Source organism: Lipotes vexillifer, unplaced genomic scaffold (genome assembly GCF_000442215.2).
Source record: "Lipotes vexillifer unplaced genomic scaffold, Lipotes_vexillifer_v1.1 scaffold946, whole genome shotgun sequence".
Classification (NCBI taxonomy): Eukaryota; Metazoa; Chordata; class Mammalia; order Artiodactyla; family Lipotidae; genus Lipotes; species Lipotes vexillifer.
The window spans coordinates 959,616-981,476 of NW_006776646.1; the positions used below are offsets into that span (position 1 = coordinate 959,616).

General features: G+C 39.3%; 1 protein-coding gene across 1 annotated transcript in view; it reads left to right on the forward strand.

The window, feature by feature from the left end:
* Positions 1-21,861, forward strand: part of MYH15 (myosin heavy chain 15) — a 187,605-nt gene that overhangs the window by 113,070 nt on the left and 52,674 nt on the right. Inside the window, 2 exon segments of the mRNA XM_007450546.1 lie at positions 11,365-11,491; positions 21,637-21,755. Of these exon segments, the coding sequence (XP_007450608.1) occupies positions 11,365-11,491; positions 21,637-21,755 (246 nt within the window).

Consider the following 21,861-nt stretch of genomic DNA (forward strand, 5'->3'; position numbering starts at 1 on the left):
TACCTCCTACTCCTCTAACCCCTGAAATTTCTTTTATTTCCTCTGATTATCTTTAAAGTATTTTCTTTTTTTTTTTTAACATCTTTATTGGAGTGTAATTGCTTTACAATGGTGTGTTAGTTTCTGCTTTATAACAAAGTGAATCAATTATACATATACATATATCCCCATATCTCCTCCCTCTTGCGTCTCCCTCCCACCCTCCCTATCCCACTCCTCTAGGTGGTCACAAAGCACCGAGCTGATATCCCTGTGCTATGCGGCTGCTTCTCACTAGCTATCTGTTTTATATTTGGTAGTACGTATAAGTCTATGCCACTCTCTCACTTTGTCCCAGCTTACCATCCCCCTCCCCATGTCCTCAAGTCCATTCTCTATGTCTGCGTCTTTATTCCTGTCCTGCCCGTAGGGTCTTCAGAACCATTTATTTATTTATTTACATTCCATATATATGTGTTAGCATACGGTATTTATTTTTCTCTTTCTCACTTACTTCACTCTGTATGACAGTCTCTAAGTCCATCCACCTCACTACTAATAACTCAATTTCATTTCTCTTTATGGCTGAGTAATATTCCATTGTATATATGTGCCACATATCCTTTCTCAACTCATCTGTCGTTGGACACTTAGTTTGCTTCCCTATCCTGGCTATTGTAAATAGAGCTGCAATGAACATTGTGGTACATGACTCTTTTTGAATTATGGTTTTCTCAGGGTATATGCCTAGTAGTGGGATTGCTGGGTCATATGGTAGTTCTATTTTTAGTTTTTTAAGGAACTTCCATACTGTTCTCCATAGTGGCTGTATCAATTTAGATTCCCACCAACAGTGCAAGAAGGTTCCCTTTTCTCCACACCCTCTCCAGCATTTATTGTTTCTAGATTTTTTTAATGATGGCCATTCAGACCGGTGTGAGGTGATACCTCATTGTGGTTTTGATTTGCATTTCTCTAATGATTAGTGATGTTGAGCATCCTTTCATGTGTTTGTTGGCAATCTGTATATCTTTTTGGAGAAATGTCTATTTAGCTTTTCTGCCCATTTTTGGATTAATTTGTTTGTTTTTTTGATATTGAGTTGCATGAGCTGCTTGTATATTTTGGAGATTAATCCTTTGTCAGTTGCTTCATTTGCAAATATCTTCTCCCATTCTGAGGGTGGTCTTTTTGTCTTGTTTATGGTTTCCTTTGCTGTGCAAAAGCTTTTAAGTTTCATTAGGTCCCATTTGTTTATTTTTGTTTTTATTTCCATTTCTCTAGGAGATGGGTCAAAAAGGACCTTGCTTTGATTTATGTCATAGAGTGTTCTGCCTATGTTTTCCTCTAAGAGTTTTTATAGTGTCTGGCTTTACATTTAGGTCTTTAATGCATTTTGAGTTTATTTTTGTGTATGGTGTTAGGGGGTGTTCTAACTTCATTCTTTTACATGTAGCTGTCCAGTTTTCCCAGCACCTCTTATTGAAGAGGCTGTCTTTTCTCCATTGTATATTCTTGCCTCCTTTATCAAAAATAAGGTGACCATATGTGCATGGGTTTATCTTTGGGCTTTCTATCCTGTTCCATTGATCTATATTTCTGTTTCTGTGCCAGTACCATATGGTCTTGATTACTGTAGCTTTGTAGTAAAGTCTGAAGTCAGGGAGTCCAATACTCCAGCTCCGGTTTTCTTTCTCAAGATTGCTTTGACTATTCAGGGTCTTTTTTGTTTCCATGAGAGCTGTGAAATGTTTTGTTCTACTTCTGTGAAAAATTTCATTGGTACTTTGATAGGGATTACATTGAATCTGTAGATTGCTTTGGGTAGTATATCATTTTCACAATGTTGATTCTTCCAATCCAATAACATGGTATATCTCTCCATCTGTTTGTATCATCTTTCATTTCTGTCATCAGTGTGTTATAGTTTTCTGCATACAGGTCTTTGTCTCCTTAGGTAGGTTTATTGCTAGGTATTTTAATCTTTTTGTTGCAATGGTAAATGGGAGTGTTTCCTTAATTTCTCTTTCAGATTTTTCATCATTAGTGTATAGGAATGCAAGAATTTCTGTGCATTAATTTTGTATCCTGCTACTTTACCAAATTCATTGATTAGCTCTAGTAGTTTTCTCATAGTATCTTTAGGATTCTCTATGTATAGTATTTCGTCTGCAACTAGTGACAACTTTACTTTTTCTTTTCTGATTTGGATTCCTTTTATTTCTTTTTCTTCTCTGATTGCTGTGGCTAAAGCTTTAAAAACTCTTTTGAATAATAGTGGTGAGAGTGGACAACCTTGTCTTGTTCCTGAGCTTAGATGAAATGGTTTCAGTTTTTCACCATTGAGAATGATGTTTGCTGTGGGTTTGTCACATATGGCCTTTATTATGTTGAGGTAAGTTCCCTCTATGCCTACTTTCTGGAGGGTTTTTATCATAAATGGGTGTTGAATTTTGTCAGAAGCTTTCTCTGCATCTATTGAGATTATCATATGGTTTTTATCCTTCAGTTTGTTAATATGGTGTATCATGTTGATCGATTTGCATATATTGAAGAATCCTTGCATCTGTGGGATAAACCCCACTTGATCATGGTGTATGATCCTTTTAATGTGCTGTTGGATCCTGTTTGCTAGTATTTTGTTGAGGATTTTTGTATCTATGTTCATCAGTGATATTGGCCTGTAGCTTTCTTTCTTTGTGACCTCTTTGTGTGGTTTTGGTATCAGGGTGATGGTGGCCTCGTAGAATGAGTTTGGGAGTGTTCCTCCCTCTGCTATATTTTGGAAGAGTTTGAGAAGGGTAGGTGTTAGCTCTTCTCTAAATGTTTGATAGAATTCGCCTGTGAAGCCATCTGGTCCTGGGCTTTTGTTTGTTGGAAGATTTTAAATCACAGTCTCAATTTCAGTCCTTGTGATTGTTCTGTTTATATTTTCTGTTTCTTCCTAATTCAGTCTCGGAAGATTGTGCTTTCCTAAGAATTTGTCCATTTCTTCCAGGTTATCCATTTTGTTGGCATATAGATGCTTGTAGTAACCTCTCATGATCCTTTGTTTTTCTGCAGTGTCAGTTGTTACTTCTCCTATTTCATTTTTTAATTCTATTGATTTGAGTCTTCTCCCTTTTTTTCTTGATGAGTCTGGCTAATGGTTTATCAGTTTTGTTTATCTTCTCAAAGAGCCAGCTTTTAGTTTTATTGATCTTTGCTATCATTTCCTTCATTTCTTTTTCATTTATTTCTGACCTGAACTTTATGATTCCCTTCCTTCTGCCAATTTTGGGGTTTTTTGGATCCTGTGTCTCTAATTGCTTTAGGTGTAAGGTTAGGTTGTTTATTTGAGATGTTTCTTGTTTCTTGAGGTAGGATTGTATTGCTATAAACTTCTCTCTTAGAACTGCTTTTGCTTCATCCCATAGGTTTTGGGTCGTCATGTATTCATTGTCATTTGTTTCTAAGTATTTTTTGATTTCCTCTTTGATTTCTTCAGTGATCTCTTAGTTATTAAGTAGTGTATTGTTTGGCCTCCATGTGTTTGTAATTTTTACATATTTTTTCGTGTAATTGATATCTAGTCACATAGCATTGTGGTCAGAAAAGATCCTTGATATGATTTCAATTTTCTTAAATTTACCAAGGCTTGATTTATGACCCAAGATATGATCTATCCTGGAGAATGTTCCACGAGCACTTGAGAGGAAAGTGCATTCTGTGGTTTTGGATGGAATGTCCTTTAACTATCAATTATGTCCATCTTGTTTAATGTATCATTTCAAGCTTGTGTTTCCTTATTTATTTTCATTTTGGTTGATCTGTCCATTGGTGAAAGTGCGGTGTCAAAGTCCCCTACTATGATTGTGTTACTGTCGATTTCCCCTTTTATGGCTGTTAGCATTTGCCTTATGTATTGAGATGCTCTTATGTTGGGTGAATAAATATTTACAATGGTTTATCTTCTTCTTGGATTTATCCATTGATTATTATGTAGTGTCCTTCTTTGTCTCTTGTAATAGTCTTTGTTTTAAAGTCTATATTGTCTGATATGAGAATTGCTACTCCAGCTTTCTTTTGGTTTCCATTTGCATGAAATATCTTTTTCCATCCCCTTACTTTCAGTCTGTATGTGTCTCTAGGTCTGAAGTGGGTCTCTTGTAGAGAGCATCTAAATGGGCCTTGTTTTTGTATCCATTCTGCCAGTCTGTGTCTTTTGGTTGGGGCATTCAATCCATTTACATTTAAGGTAATTATTGATATGTATGTACCTATTACCATTTTCTTATTTATTTTGGGTTTGTTTTTGTAGGTCTTTTTCTTCTCTTGTGTTTCCCCACCTAGATAAATTCCCTTAGCATTTGTTTTAAAGCTGGTTTGGTGGTGCTGAATTCTCTTAACTTTCCTTTGTCTGTAAAGGTTTTAATTTCTGTGTCAAATCTGAATGAGATCCTTGCTGGGTAATCTTTGTTGTAGTTTTTTCCCTTTCATCACTTTAAATATGTCCTGCCCCTCCCTTCTGGCTTGCAGAGTTTATGCTGAAAGATCAGCTCTTAGCCTTATGTGGATTCCCTTGTATGTTATTTGTTGCTTTTCCCTTGCTGCTTTTAATATTTTTTCTTTGTCTTTAATTTTTGATAGTTTGATTACTATGTGTCTTGGCATGTTTCTCCTTGGATTTATCTTGTATGGGATTTTGTGCTTCCTGGACTTGATTGAGTATTTCCTTTACCATATTAGGGAAGTTTTCAACTCTAACCTCTTCAAATATTTTCTCAGTCCCTTTCTTTTTCTCTTCTTCTGGGATCCCTACAATTAAAATGTTGGTGCATTAAATGTCGTCTCAGAGGTCTCTATGACTGTTCTGGATTATTTTCATTCTTTTTTCTTCTGCTCTGCAGTAGTTATTTCCACTATTTTATCTTCCAGGTCACTTATCTGTTCTTCTGCCTCAGTTATTCTGCTATTGATTCCTTCTAGAGAATTTTTAATTTCCTTTATTCTGTTGTTCATCATTGTTTGTTGTTCATCATCTTCTAGGTCCTTGTTAAACGTTTCATTCTATCTGTCCATTCTATTTCCAAGATTTTGGATCATCTTTACTATGACTACTCTGAATTCTTTTTCAGGTAGACTGCTATTTCCTCTTCATTTGTTTGGTCTGGTGGGTTTTTACCTTGCTCCTTCATCTGCTGTGTGTTTCTCTGTCTTCTCATTTTGCTTAACTTACTGTGTTTGGGGTCTCCTTTTCACAGGCTGCAGGTTCGTAGTTCTCGTTGCTTTTGGTGTCTGTCCCCTGTGGGTAAGGTTGATTCAGTAGGTTGTGTAGGCTTCCTGGTGGAGGGGACTGGTGCCTGTGTTCTGGTGGATAAGGCTGGGTCTTGTCTTTCTGGTGTGCAGGACCACGTCCAGTGGTGTGTTTTGGAGTTTCTGTGACCTTATTATGATTTTAGGGAGCCTCTCTGCTAATGGGTGGGGTTGTGTTCCTGTCTTGCTAGTTGTTTGGCATAGGGTGTCCAGCACTGTAGCTTGCTGGTTGTTGAGTGGAGCTGGGTCTTAGTGTTGAGGTGGAGGTCTCTGGGAGAGCTTTTGCCGTTTGATATTACGTGGAGCCAGGAGGTCTCTGGTGGACCAATGTCCTGAAGTCAGCTCTACCACCTGAGAGGCACAGGCCTGGCACTCAGCTAGAGGACCAGGACCCTGTCAGCCACATGGCTCAGAAGAAAAGGGGAAAAAAAAGAAAAAATAAAAAGAATTACAGTTATTATAATAAAACCTAAAAAAAGTATTAAAAATTAAAAAATTAAAGTTTTTAAAAAAAAGAAAAAAGAAAGATGGAAGAGAGGAAGAAAACCCCAAATGAAATCCACCAATGATAAGAAGTGCTAAAAAGTTTATTAAAAAAAAAAAAAAGGACAGACGGAACCCTAGGACAAATGTTAGAAGCAAAGCTATACAGACAAAATCACACAAGGAAGCATACACATAGACACTAACAAAAAGAGAAAAAGGAAACAAAAAATCTATATATTAAAAAAAAAAGCAAGAGAGCAACCAAATCAATAAACAAATCTACCAATGATAATAAACTCTAAATACTAAACTAAGATAAACATAAAACCAGAAACCAGTCAGTCACATACAGCAAACCCCAAGTCTACAGTTGCTCCCAAAGTCCACCGCCTCAATTTTGGGATGATTCGTTGTCTATTCAGGTATTCCACAAATGCAGGGTACGTCAAGTTGATTGTGGAGATTTAATCCGCTGCTCCTGAGGCTGCTGGGAGAGATTTCCCTTTCTTTTCTTTCTTTGCACAGCTCCTGGGGTTCAGCTTTGGATTGGCCCAGCCTCTGCATGTAGGTCGCCTGAGGGCGTGTGTTCTTCGCTCAGACAGGACAGGGTTAATGGAGCTGCTGATTCGGGGCCTCTGGCTCACTCAGGCCGGGGGGAGGGAGGGGTACGGATGCCAGGCAAGCCTGCGGTGGCAGAGGCCGGTGTGACGTTGCACCAGCCTGAGGCGCCATGTGTTCTCCCAGGGAAGTTGTCCCTGGATCACGGAACCCTGGCAGTGGTAGGCTGCCTAGGATCCTGGGAGGGGAGGTATGGATAGTGACCTGTGCTCGCACACAGGCTTCTTGGTGGCAGCAGCAGCAGCTTTAGCAGCAGCAGCAGCTTTAGCATTTCTTGTCCGTCTCTGGGGTCCGTCTCTGGGGTCCGCTCTCCTTTAAGCAGAGCTCCTAATCCCTTCTCCTCGTGCACCAGGAAACAAAGAGGCAAGAAAAAGTCTCTTGCCTCTTCGGCAGGTCCAGACTTTTTCCCGGACACACTCCCGGCTAGCTGTGGCGCACTAACCCCCTGCAGGCTGTGTTCACGCCGCCAACCCCAGTCCTGTCCCTGCTCTCCGACCGAAGCCCGAGCCTCAGCTCCCAGCCCCCGCCCGCCTCGGCGGGCGAGCACACAAGCCTCTCAGGCTGGTGAGTGCCGGTCGGCACCGATCCTCTGTGCGGGAATCTCCCCGCTTTGCCCTCCGCACCCCTGTTGCTGCGCTTTCCTCCGTGGCTCCGAAGCTCCCCGCTCCGCCTCCCGCAGTCTCTGCCCGAGAAGGGGCTTCCTAGTGTGTGGAGACCTTTCCTCCTTCACAGCTCCCTCCCACTGGTGCAGGTCCCCTCCCTATTCTTTTGTCTCTGTTTTTTCTTTTTTCTTTTGCCCTACCCAGGTACGTGGGGAGTTTCTCTCCTTTTGCGAAGTCTGAGGTCTTCTGCCAGCGTTCAGTAGGTGTTCTGTAGGAGTTGTTCCACATGTAGATGTATTTCTGATGTATTTGTGGGGAGGAAGATGATCTCCATGTCTTACTCCTCCGCCATCTTGAAGGTCTCTCTTAAAAGTATTTTCTTAATTGGTTCTTTCAAAATTCAGTAATGTCTCCCTTTCCTCAAATTAGCTTGTCTAAAACCAAACTTATCCCCTTCTCCTGAAGCTGACATATTTCCTGTGGACATTTTTGTTACCAGCAGCACCCTGTTTCTTTCGTCACCCAGACTCTAAGCCTAGAATTGATTATTTGTTTCCTCTCTGTTCTTGGCTTTCCAATCAATTATTATAGCAGGTCAATTTTGCACTGTCTTACAATTTTTCATTCCATTCCCACTCACATGTATGACTTTCATTATCTTTTAACTGGACTATTGCAGTGGTTTTCTAAATTATCTTTTTTTGCTTTTAGTCTTTTTTTCCCCTCTATTTTAAATAGTATCTGTATGAATATTTTGAGAGATGGCTTTATTGAATCATGTCCCTGCTTCAAAGTGAACTCCAAACTTGTGCCCTTCAAAGTACCCTGTGGCTTGTGATCTGACTCCACTTGCCCTGACTATTTTAGATTCTGGTACTTTGTTTCCTGGACCCTCTATTTCAGCCAAATATCCACTTTCCCACCAATATGCCTTTTCCAACTAAACTGTCTCCCTGGAATGCTCAAGTTCAACTTTTCTTATTAAAATTTTATCTGTTTCTTAATTCTTTAGCACTTTTGGTGTCCCCCTTTACTGCTGCATTGTATGGTCTTTTCACTTTGCTTCAATAGAAGACATCTCTAAGGCAGAAGCTAGTTCTTATTTTACTCATGTTTACTACATGCTTTCCGTAATCTGTACAATCAATTACTAGCATTAATCTGTTACATATACCTCTTGGGAATTCTGTGGCTCATAGGTTTAACAATTTATCCAGGGTCACAAAAATTATATGGCAGAGCTGGGCCTCAGCTCCAAATCCTGTGTATATCTGTGGGTGACTTCATTCTGCCTTACATATTTGTTGGTGGGATAAAGTGATTCTGTTCACCCTCATAGGCATATACATTATGCTGAACTTTATCTTGTATTATTTACTTCATCTTTTCTTGACTTATAATGCCAGAAATGCCAATACTCAGTGGTACAGTGGAAACTGAAGCATTTTTGAAAGTATATTAGGCTGACAGAGAGGCCCAGGGCAATTTAGAAGTTATAGGCAATCTCACAATTATCTTGATTATTTTGAATTCCCATTGGTTCCTGAATTTCTAGGAGGCAGCATTTTTTTGCATCATTTTAAGAGCCAGCTTTAGGATGAGTGTGCATTATTTCATTAACCTTTTCCTTCTTGGTATCAAAATTTCGTGTCTATCTTTAGGCTTAAACTTGACGTTCTTTTGAAGGTACCACCCCTTTGAATGTTATACCTCTGTACAGGCCACGTTTAGATGAACAATCTCATTGTCTTTTGCAGACCCTGCTTATGAAAATACTTTTTCAATTGAAAATACTATACCAGTCTAAACAATGCCCATGGATAACTACCATTTGAAGCGGTGCCTAAGGGCAGTGTCTTTCCTGTGTGCCCAGTGGCTGCCTACTCTGCAGATGGGCACAGCCAGCTTCTCTTGAAAACTGGGGATTCTCTGGCTCCTTTGCTTGCCATATCCACAACACTGACTAAGTTGCCTTATAGAGATCTGTATTCTTTTACCCTCAGCAAACAGGTGAGAAGCAGAGCACACTCATGGCCACAAGCAGAATTGGCATTTCTCCCATCTGGCTGTGTTCCTCTTGGCCCCAGTTCATGGGTCATGTATTATTGGAGAGAACATAAAATAAAGGTGGTTCACAGAGTCATCATATTTTTATTCACTCTCTTCTGGGACCCAGGATTCATGACAATTTGAGCCAACTAGGACGTTAAGTCAATTAATCCTTAACATTTCCTTTGTTGTTATGTCATACAATGGATGCTTAGGAATCTAGTATCTAGTGCCTGATTTTTTTTTTTTTTTTTTTTTGCATCTGCACAGGCAATTATCAGTTCAAATCCTAAACCCAATGCATACTAGCTGTGTGAATTTGGGCAAGGTATTTAGCCTCTCTGACTCTGTTTTCTCATTTATAAAACAGAGGCAATCTGAGTTCTTGAGGAATATTGTGAGGAAAACAGCAAGTGTGCCAACTTTGACTATCAGATTACTTTCAGAAGTGGGAGCAAACATATTCAACATTCGAAATATTAGAAATTATAGATTATCTAAAAACTGTTACCTGTGTCACTACTATAGCTTCTAGTAGCAAGTGGAGAATGTGGGTAATTGAGTGTGGCTGGCATTTGCCATCAGTGCTCTAAACTACATGATGCTGATGGCATTGTAGAGAGAGCTGATCATTGAATCTTTGCCAGGTCTGGTTTCATAACCACCACCAAGTGTGGGTGTGCTGTGGAACATCTGAGAACAGAACTATTCCTTGTCAGCCTCCAAATGGGCAGGCACCTGATTTGCCTCTTCCCTTGTTTGCTAATCAGTGGATAATATCCCAAGTCAGTTAAAAAAAAAACAAATTTGGGGGTTGGGGTTTATAAGGAAAGTTTACTTCTAAGTAAACTGTGGTGGGTATGTTGGCCAACCTCACACTAAAGTCTGCAGTAATTTGAGTGTCCTAGACATTTATTAAGTGCCTATTTTGTGTCAAGCACTACATTTGGCCTTGGGAATATAAGATGTAATCTAGGAGTCTTTCATAAAGAGTTTAAAATAGTCATTAGGGTAAGCTTAAAGAGAACAGTCTTCAACAGAGCATAGGCTCCAGCAGAAGAGCTCCAATATTTGCTGATTCAGAAGTTTCCCAGAGGACCAAACCTGGTGTCATCTTTGAAATGTTTTTGGTCCTTGGCCATAGCTATATCATAAAGATTAGTTCAACATGGAAACTATTAGACTCACTACCAGCTTTCACAGTTTTCACTATTTTCTTGGAATGCCATTGGTGTGATCCTTTCTTTGTTGTTGTTGTCCCTCCTCTTCCTTCTTTTTCCGTAGTACTATTTCTTTACAGAGACGAAAGTCTCATGGGGCTGTTTTATGAATTGTGATTTAAAACATGTAAAGAGCAAAACACAAAAACAGCTATGTAAAATGTACAGAACTGTGGTTCTATAGTACCACCAGTGTCATTTTATGACTTCTGACCATATTAATAATGAGAATGCAAATTATAACTAGGTAAAGAGGATAGCACCATCTTACATTTGGCAGCTCTTCGTCCTGAAAATATTGGGTTTCATAGTATTGGCATTAGTTTCCAGAGTGTGGCAAGAGTCTGATGATTAGATTGGTTACTTAACCAGGTAGAAGTGCATAGGCCACATGGCATATCCATTTCTTCAAACATGAACAATTCTGAGAGTTAGATTTTAGGATTGAAATGTTAACTCAACAGGGTAATCAGGAGCCTGCAGCCTTAGTGATCAGGAGGGTCCAGTTGTTTTGACAGTTTAAATTTCTGTTATTGTGCTACTGCAGCTCAGATCCATCTGCTTTCTCCTATCCTTCTTGGTCAGCCCTTTGGATTTCCTTCCTTTCTCCCCCATCTCTTCCCATCTTTCCTTTCCCTTCCCTCTGAGCCTACCCCCCCTGTTAACTGAGCTCCTAATATGTGCTAGACACGATTCAAGGCACTGGGGGCATAATCTGTGATTAGATGGAATCTCTGCCCTCATGAAACATATTCTAGCAGGAAAGAAAGATGGTTAAATATATAATACAATGTCAGGAAGTGAATATATACTTCATCACTGACATGTTTTCTTCTTCAGAAAAGCAATGAATTCTAGAGAGGGTCCCCGATACCCAAAGAGTCATTTCTCCATTAATACCTATAATCTGAAAAGTTTGGGCCTCTGAGGGGCCCAGACCCTGAGTGTATTGTGCTTTCCTAAATTAGAAGACATGGTTTCCCAATGCTGGCTGTGACTTTCAGGGCAGAGGAGAGCACAAGGGTCCCAGGAACCACCCCTCCCCTGCTTCCTTATGCAGCTAATTCAGCATGGTCTCTATAAACCATGTCCAATCTTTCCTTCTCAACTCATAGGGTAACGCTGAGAAGCTCTGTAGTCTGTATGAGGAGGACTTGAATGAAGAAAATGCAAAACTAGATGAAGTGACTCAGTTGGCAAATGATCTGACAGCACAGAAAACAATGCTACGGAGTGAAAACGGTAAGTAAACTTTCAGTGCTGCTTCACTTATGAGTCTCAATCCCGCAGACTGGTAGAGAGACCACTGAAACGGTGAAACAGTTATTGAGCCTGAGTGGGCACTTAAAAATTCTAGGGGACAAATGAGGCCCTTGATGTTACCTTGTCCACAGACACGCTCTTGTCTGGGAAAGATCACCTCTGTACCACCGTGGGAGTCCCCGCCCAGGTCTCCTCCTTGAAGGGGAAATGCAACATGCAGTTGACTGGAGCAACTTTCAAGATCAAAGGATGGTAGGGGCTATCCACACAGTCTACAAACATGCCTCTTCATCACATCCACTTCATTGAAATAGGCATTTTTCCTAATTTTCAGTAATGAGCCCACACCTCTTTTTTATATTTAAATTTATTTAAATTTATTTTTTAAATGGAAGTATAGGTAATTTACAATGTTGTGTTGCTTTCAAGTGTACAACAAAGTGATTCGGTTATACGTATATATGTATTCTTTTTCAGATTCTTTTGCATGGTAGGTTATTACAAAATACTGAGTATAGTTCCCTGTGCTATACAGTAGGTCCTTGTTCTTTACCTATTTTATATATAGTAGTGTGTGTATGTTAATCCCAAACTCCTAATTTATGTCCCTCCCCCATCCCTGCTATCCCCTTTGGTAACCATAGGTTTGTTTTCTATGTCTGTGAGTCTACTATTTGTTTTGTAAATAAGTTCATTTGTATCATTTTTTAAAATTCCACATATAAGTGATATCATATGATATTTGTCTTTCTCTTTCTGACTTACTTCACTTAATATGATAAGCTCTAGGTCCATCCATCTTGCTTCAAATGGCATTATTTCATTCTTTTTTATGGCCAAATAATATTCCATTGTGTGTGTGTGTGTGTGTGTGTGTGTGTGTGTGTATGTATACACACACACACACACACACACACACACACACACATATATACATACATACACATCACAACTTCTTTACCCATTCAGTTGTGGATCGACATTTAGGTTGTTTCCATGTCTTGGCTATTGTAAATAGTGCTGCTATGAACATTGGTTTTCTCTAGATATATGGCCAGGAGTGGGACTGCGGATCATATGGTAATTCTTTTTTTAGTTTTTCAGACACCTCCATACTGTTCTCCATAGTGGCTGCACCAGTTCACATTTCCACCAACAGTGTAGGAGGGTTCCCTTTTCTGCATACCCTCTCCAGCATTAATTGTTTGTCCACTTTTTGATGATGACAGTTCTGACTGGTGTGAGGTGATACCTCATTGTAGTTTTGATTTGCATTTCTCTAATAATTTGTGAAGCTGAGCATCTTTTCATGTGCCTGTTGGCCATCTGTATGTCTTCTTTGGAGAAATGTCTATTTAGGTCTTCTGCCCATTTTTTGATTGGGTTGTTGGTTTTTTTGATATTAAGCTGTATGAGCTGTTTTTATATTTTGGAAATTAATACCTTGTGGGCTGCATTGTTTGCAAATATTTTCTCCCATTCTGAGAGTTGTCTTTTTCCTCTGTTTCTGGATTCCTTTGCTGTGCAAAAGCTTTTAAGTTTAATTAATTCCCATTAATTTATTTTTGTTTTTATTTCCTTTACCCTAGGAGACAGATGCAAAAAGATACTTCTGTGATTTATGTCACAGTGTGTTCTGCCTATGTTTTCCTCTAGGAGTTTTATAGTATCCAGTATTACATTTAAGTCTTTAATCGATTTTGAGTTTATTTTTGTGTATGGTGTTAGAGAATGTTCTAATTTCATTCTTTTACATGTAGCTGCCCAGTTTTCCCAGCACCACTTCTTGAAGAGACTGTCTTTTCTCCATTGTATACTCTTGCCTTCTTTGTCATAGGTTAATTGACCGTATTGTGTGGGGTTTTTTCTGGGCTTTCTATCCTGTTTCATTGATCCATATGTCTGTTTTTGTGCCAGTACCATACTGTTTTGATTACTGTATCTTTGTAGTATAGTCTGAAGTCAAGGCGCATGATTCCTCCATCCGTGTCCTTCTTTCTCAAGATTGTTTTGGCTATTCAGGGTCTTTTGTGTTTCCATACAAATTAAAAAATTTTTTGTTCTAGTTCTGTGAAAAATGCCACTGGTAATTTGATAGGGATCACATTGAATCTGTAGATTGCCTTGGGTAGTATGAACCCACACCCCTTTTTTACACTCAGTAAAAGCCTTAGTCTGGGGCTTCCCTGGTGGCACAGTGGTTGAGAGTCCACCTGCCAATGCAGGGGACATGGGTTTGTGCCCCGATCTGGGAAGATCCCACATGCCGCGGAGTGGCTAGGCCCATGAGCCATGGCCGCTGAGCCTGTGCGTCCAGAGCCTGTGCTCCACAACGGGAGAGGCCACACAGTGAGAGGCCCACGTACCGCAAAATCAGAATTATTTTTAGTAATGTATTCCCAAAGATAGAATTCCTAGGTCAATGAAAATAAACAATGTTTTCTTGATGCCCAGAGGCACTCACTTTAAAACGAGAGTGAAAACCGTTTATCCTTCTGCCTATGGACACCTCTGTTTCTAGACGTTAATCTAGAGTCAAAGCTAAATTAAAATGAACTGGCAAAATAACAAACCTGGAAATCTAGAAGAGGAAAGAGTTTTGGATTCTAGCAGGGACACTAAGTAGGACTCTTATGCTGGTGACAGGGTGTATCACACTTGGCCTCATTACAAAACCCCCAATTTGATCTTCTGTGCCATTTAGGATGTAGTCTGCATGGGGACTGTGCAGTTCAGAGACTAAGCTGGAGTGTACCTTTTTGTCCAGCTCTGAAGGTAGTATTGTATACAAGTTTTTTCATAGGCATTGCCCACCTCTCTACCTATTGGCATTAATTTTCTACTCACTTTTTTGATGAGGAAATTGGTGGGTGAATGAAATGAAAGTGGATCTGAGATGATAATTCTGCTTAGGATGCAAAACCTTTTACTTCCTCCTTTATTCTTAGCTTTACCTTTTGGCTTTTGTACAAATTAAATTTGAGGTATATACCTATCCAAACCTCCCCTCTCCTCACTAGGTCTATGCTCCAGATTTTTTGCTGCTTTTTTTTGCTACTATCACCAAAGTTTCTTTCTCATGGCCTGTCCTGTCCACTGATTATACTCTGCTTTCAAAGGAGACCAATAGTAAATGTGATCAATTAAGCCATGTTAAGTGGGTCCTAGTTCTATAAAATATGTGATATGTTTGTCTTAACCCCCTAGTGCAGGGGTCCCTAATCCCTGGGCTTCGGTCCACAGCCTATTAGGAACCAGGCCGCACAGCACGAGGTGAGTGGTGGGCGAGTGAGCGAAGCTTCATCTGCCGCTCCCCATCGCTTCCCATTGCTTGCATTATCACCTGAACCATCCCCCACGACCCGGTCCGTGGAAAAATCGTCTTCCACGAAACCAGTCCCTGGTGCACAAAAGGTTGGGGAGTGCTGCCCTAATGGATTGGCATTTCCCCAGAAAACTTTTAAATATGATGTATCACCCAGAGCTTCTCAATTTTGGTCTATGCAACCCCAGCAATTGTCAAGACTCTTTTAGGGGAACTAAGTAAGAGGTTAGAACTATTTCATTCTAATACTAAGATGCTGTTTGCTTTTTAAATTCTTTTGCTGCTGTTATTGATGGTGCAAAAGCAATGACGATTAAAACTGCTGGAGCCTTATCACAAGCTGAGGCAGTAGCACCACACTGTAGTTATAATCATTGTATTCGCTGGTCCATACTCAACAGTTTAAAATTTAAAAAGTCAGTTTTACTTAAGAATGTCTTTAATGAAACAGTAAAAATTAATTATACTACATCTCAACCCCGAGTATATATCTTTTTAATATTCTGTGTGACAAAACAAAAAGTATGCATAAAGCACTTCCATTTCATACTGAAGTAGGATGTGTGATTGTGCAAGTTCTGAGTTGAACTAGCAATCTTTTCAGGAAGAATCATATTTACTTGAAAGAACATTTGACAAACTATGCTTATTCAGACTTAGATATTGCAGATATTTTCTCAAAAATGAACAAAGTGAGCCTGTCACTACAAGGGAAACAGCTGACAATATTTGTTGCCAATAATAAAAGTGGAGGCTTTTAGGTAAAAATTAGATTTCGGAAAACAGTTAGGTACCTTAATAAGCTTGATGGCTCTCAATTCTTGAAGACTTTTCTTTTTTCTTCCTTTCTTATTGAAATATAGTTGATGTACAATATGATATTAGTTTCAGGTATATAACATAGTGATTCAACATTTATTTATATTTCAAATTGCTCACCACAATAAGTCTAGTAACCACCTGTCACCATACAAAGTTATTTCAGTACCGTTGACTATATTCCCTATACTGTACATCATGTCCCCATGACTTACCTATTTTATAACTAAAATAAGAAGTTTGTACCTCTTAATCCCCTTCACCTGTTTCACTTAACCCTCCCACTGCCTTCCCCTCTGGCAACCACCACTTTGTTCTCTGTATCTATGAGTCTGTTTCTGTATTGTTTTGTTTGTTCCTTTTATTTTTAGATTCCACATATTAGTGAAATAATATGGTATTTGTCTTTGTTTGTCTGACTTATTTTATTGAGCATAATACCCTCTAGGCCCATCCATGTTATTGCAAATGACATAATTTCACTATTTTTTATGGCTGAGTAATTTTCTATTGCATACACACACACACACACACACACACACACACACACACACACTGCATCTTCATTATTTATCGATTGAAAGACAACTTAGGTTGCTTCCATATCTTGGCTATTATAAATAATGATGCTATGGATATAGGGGTGCACATATCTTTTCAAAATAGTGTTTTTATTTTCTTCCAGTAAGTATCCAGAAGTGGAACTGATAGACTGTATAAGGTTTTAAAATATTTTTAAGTTTTTAAGGAACCACCATACTGTTTCCATAGTGGTTGCTCCAATTTACAGTCCCATCAACAGTGCATGAGGGCTCCCTTTTCTCCACATTCTCACCAATACTTGTTATTTGTTGTCTTTTTGATGTATCCATTCTGACAGGTGTGAAGTGATATCTCATTGTGCTTTTGATTTGCATTTTCCTGATGATTAGTGATGTTGAGCATCTTCTCATGTGTCTGTTGGCCATTTGAATGTCTTCCCTGGGTAAAAAAAAATGTTTATTCAGGTCCTCTGCCCATTTTTAAATCAGATTTTTTGTTTTGTTGATATTGAGTTGTGTGAATTCTTTGTATATTTTAGATATTAACCCCTTATTGTATATATCATTTGCAAATATCTTCTCCCATTCAGTAGGTTGTCTTTTCATTTTGTGATGGTTTCCTTTCCTGTGCCAAAGCTTTTTAGTTTGATTAGGTCCCATTAGTTTACTTTTACTTTTGTTTCCCTTGCCTGAGGAAAGAGATCCAAAAGCATATTGCTGAGACCAGTGTCAAAAAGTATACAGTCTATGTTTTCTTCTAGGAGTTTTATAGTTTCAGGTCTTACATTTAAGTCTTTAAGTCATTTTGAATTTATTTTTGTGTATGGTGTGAGAAAATAGTCCATTTTGATTCCTTTCATTTAACTTCCACTTTTCCCAACACCATTTATTGAAGACTGTCTTTTCCCCACTGTATGTACTTGGCTCCTTAGTTGTAAATTAACTGCCCATGTAAGTGTGGCATCGAACTATGTGTCGATTTTTGTACTAGTATCATAAAGTTTTTATTTTATTTTATTTTATTTATTTATTTATGGCTGTGTTGGCTCTTCGTTACTGTGCGAGGGCTTTCTCTAGTTGCGGCAAGCGGGGGCCACTCTTCATCGCGGTGCGCCTACCTCTCACTATCGCGGCCTCTCTTGTTGCGGAGCACAGGCTCCAGACGCGCAGGCTCAGTAATTGTGGCTCACGGGGCTTAGTTGCTCCGCGGCATGTGGGATCCTCCCAGACCAGGGCTCGAACCCGTGTCCCCTGCATTGGCAGGCGGATTCCCAACCACTGCGCCACCAGGGAAGCCCCTCATAAAGTTTTGATTACTGTAGGTTTGTAGCATTGTTTGAAATCAAGGAGTATAATACCTCCCCCTTTGTTCTTTCTCATGATTGCTTTGGCTACTCTGGGTCTTCTGTGGTTCTATACAAATTTTAGGGTTATTCTAGTTTTGTGAAAAATGCCAAAAACGTATTTTGATAGGGGTTGCATTGAATCTGTAGATTGCTTTGGGTAGGAATATTTTAGCAATACTAATTCTTCCAATCTATGAACATAGAATATCCTTCCATTTACTTGTATCTTCAGTTTCTTTCATCAGTGTCTTATAGTTTTCCAAGTACAGGTCTTTCACCTCCTTGGTTAAATTTAATCCTAGGGGGCTTCCCTGGTGGCGCAGTGGTTGAGAGTCCGCCTGCCGATGCAGGGGACACGGGTTCGTGCCCCGGTCCGGGAAGATCCCACATGCCACGGAGTGGCTAGGCCTGTGAGCCTGCGCGTCCGGAGCCTGTGTTCCGCAACAGGAGAGGCCACAACAGTGAGAGGCCTGAGTACTGCAAAAAAAAAAAAAAAAAAAAATTAATCCTAGGTATTTTATTCATTTTGATGTAATTGTAAATGGAATTGTTTTCTTCATTTCTCTTTCTGATAGTTTGTTATTAGTGTACAGAAATGTAACTGATTCTGTATATTGATTTTGTATCCTGCAAATTTATTGAATTCGTTTATTAGTTCTAATAGTTTTTTGATGGAGTCTTTAGGGTTTTCTATATATAGTATCATATCATCTGCAAATAGTGACAGTTTTATTTCTTCCTTTCCAATTTAGATGTCTTTATCTCTTTTTCTTTTCTGATTGCTATGGCTAGGACTTCCAGTACTGTGTAGAATAAAAGTGGCAAAAATGAATATCCTTGTTTTGTTCCTGATCTTTGAGCCATCTTCACCATTGAGTATTATGTTAGCTGTGCTTTTGTCATAGATGGTCTTTATTATGTTGAGGTATTTTCCCTCTATGTGTTCTCTGTCTCTCTGTGTGTCTTTCTCTCTCTCTCTCTCCCCTCCTTCTGGGACCTCTATAGTACAAATGTTAGTATGCCTGATGTTGTCCCAGAGGTCCCTTAAACTAATCTCTCTTAAAAAGAGAGATTTCTTTTTTGCTGTTATGATTGGGTGATTTCCAATACCTCATCTTCCAGATTGCTGATCTGTTCTTCAGGATCTTTTAATCTGCTGTTGATTCCCTTAATGTGTTCTCATTTCAGTCATTATAATCTTCAGTTCTGATTGGTTCTTTTTTATATTTTCTATATTTTTGTTGAAGTTCTCACTGAGTTCACCCCTTCTTCTCCTAAGTTTGGTAAGCATCTTTGTGAGTATTACTTTGAATTCTTTTCTGATAAATTGCTTATCTCCATTTTGTTTAGCTCTTTTTCTGGAATTTTGTCTTGTTCTTTCATTTGGAAAGTATTCCTTTGTCTCCTCGCTTTGCCTAACTCTTTGTGTTTGTTTCTATGTATTAGGTAGATCAGCTCCATATCCTAATCTTGAGAGAGTGGACTTATGTGTGGCACAATTCCCCATGGTCACCAGAGCCAGTTTTTCCCAGGGTTTCCCCTGTTTGGGCTTCATGCACCCTCTTATTGTGGTTGGGCCACAATTGCTGTGGGCACACTGGTTGAGGGGGCTGGCCCAGGCCTGGCTGGCTGCATAGCTTGGTTGTGACTGCTGTAGGTGTGCTGTGGGTGGCGCTGACCCACAAGTGGGAGCTTCTTGGAGGGGGTGCTGATGCTGGCCAAGGTGGCTCACCAGGTTGGATGGGGTAAGAGCCACTTTGGAGGGGCACCAGTGCCAGCTCGTGCCACCTGCCCAATGGAGTGGACATGGAGTGGCTTTTGAGGGGCCTTCCAAGGTGGGTCCTCAAGGGAATGTTGGGGCAGGGTACACTGTGTTAGCTAGGTTGACTGAAAGTAACAGAAATGGTGCCCACCAGTCCTGGGCCAGCCAGCTACGTGGCAGAAGAGTTAAAAAAATAAAAATAAAAAGGTGCCCACAAGTACTTCTGCCACTGGAGAAAGTTCTGCCAGATCCCTGCCCCTCCAAAATATGTCCTAATATTAGCCAATGAATTTCCTTCTTGTACGACTCAGGTGTTTTTCAAGCTGTTGCCTCTCTATTGGGACCAGGAGCAAGTGAGTTTGTACACAAGCATTGTCTGCAGTTTCCCACAGTCCTCTGGCTCTCCCGGCCCTAAGCCCCACTGGTTTTCAAAGCCAGACATTACAGAGGCTTGTCTTCCCGGTGCAAGAACCCTGGGCTGGGGAGCATGATGTGGGGCTTGGACCCCTCACTCCCCAGTGGGGACCTCCACAGTTGTGATATCCCTCCCACTTATTAGTTGCCTTATCAGGGGTGTGGGCTCTGATTAGACCACGTCTCTGCCCTCTTACCCATTCCCCACATGGCCTTTTCTTTATAGCCTTAGTTGTAGAAAATCTGTTCTGCTAGTCTTTAGGTTGTTCTCAGAGATAGTTGTTCTATATGTAGTTGTAGTTTTGATGTGTCCATGGGAGGAGATGAACTCAGGATCTTCTAACTCCCCCATCTTGAGCTGAACCTTAAAGGTTTTTCTTATGAGATAAGTGGTGGTTAACAGATATGATTTCTTTAACATTCTGTGATGAAATGTGTTAACATGTGGAAAATCTGCATAATTCAGTAAACGTATACTTTTCAAATCACCACTGCTTGATGTTGCAAAATCATGTGTAGGTAAAAGATCCATTCAGAGTTTAAGACAGATGCGTGAATTTTAATGTAACAGAATAAAAAATTCATTTATATGGATTATACCATTAACCCTTAAGAAACTTCTATTTGTTGAGTTTTGGTACACTATCAAACAATAGTCACAATTATCTGAAAAGACTATGAAAACACATCTCCCTTTTCTAACTACTTATCTGTGAGAGGCTGGATTTCATATGCTTCAACCAAAACAGTTGGATTCTTCAACCGGCTGACTTTTCTTAAGCCAGAGATTTTTAAAAAATATAAAATAAGCTTATTTTTCTCACTAATTTTTTGTTTGTTTTGGAACATACAGTTTTCCCTCTAAAAATTGTTACTTCTGTTAACATGTCATTAAGATTTTTATTATGTTAAAATGAGTAAATACATACCTTAAATTTCTCTTTTAATTTCGAATACACTGTTAATATAAAACTCATATAAACAAAATCTCTGTGGGGTCCTCAAAATTTTTTAAGTGTATAAAGTGTTCCTGAGACCAAAAAGTTTGAGAATTGCTGTTTTAACCCAAACACTCTTATAATGTTGAGAGTTTTAGAACTTGTTTGTAGCAAGAGGGGTGGGAATCATAAATATTTGGGGCTTTTATTATTGCACTAATAGCATAATAGAAGTAACTGCCTTTGCCCAGAATTGGCTCTGCTTTAATACCATTTCTAATAACCAAGGCATTTCTCACCTGTCATTAATGAAGTAAGCTAAGCTGGGAAAGTAGACTAGAGTGAAATAAAATTTACCCTTCTCTTGGTCACATTCTGTACCATTTAATGACGATTTCTAATATTTATTTAGCAAGTCAATCTACAAAGTACATTCACACTCATTTAATTTTCATTAACAATATTTTATCGCCATCCTCAATTTACAAATGAGGCAAAGAAGTTGTAATTATCTAAAGATCATATGGTCAGAAATGTGTAGAGCCACACATAGTAAACAAGGGAGCATGGCACAGAAGAAAGAATGCGTTCCTCAGGATTAAGAGCTTAACTTGAATCTACATCCATTGCATAGCTAGTAACCAGGTTTGTGTCTCAATCACGTTTAAGTCAGTTGCCATATTTTCCCTTCTGAAAAATGGGTAACATAATACCTATGTTATCAAGTAGCTATGAGAATTAAACTAGATAATATATATAAAGTACTTGCTCTATGGAAGATTCTCAGTAAATGGTAGCTCACTCTCGAGAGTTCTGGAAAGGATCTTTGCCATGGTTTGCTGATAACTGGACCCTTGACTCTTCATAAATATCAAAAATATGTGGATCATATTAGTTGCTCTTAAGCCAACAAGTTAAGTGGGAGAGGCAGTAGATAAGAAGACCATGATTAACTTATTTTGTGAAATCTTTTTGTAGGTGAGTTCCTAAAAAGGCTAGAAGAAAAGGAAGCTCTGATAAACCAACTTTCCAGGGAAAATATTACCTTCACTCTGCAGATTCAAGACCTGAAATGGCAATCGGCAGAAGAGACCAAAGTCATGCATCTATTATTTCTCACCAGGAGCTTGACTGTATGTTAAAAAAAAAAATAGTGCTTGCTAGGTCAGTCTGAATATCTTCTCATATAAAAGAAGGGGGGAA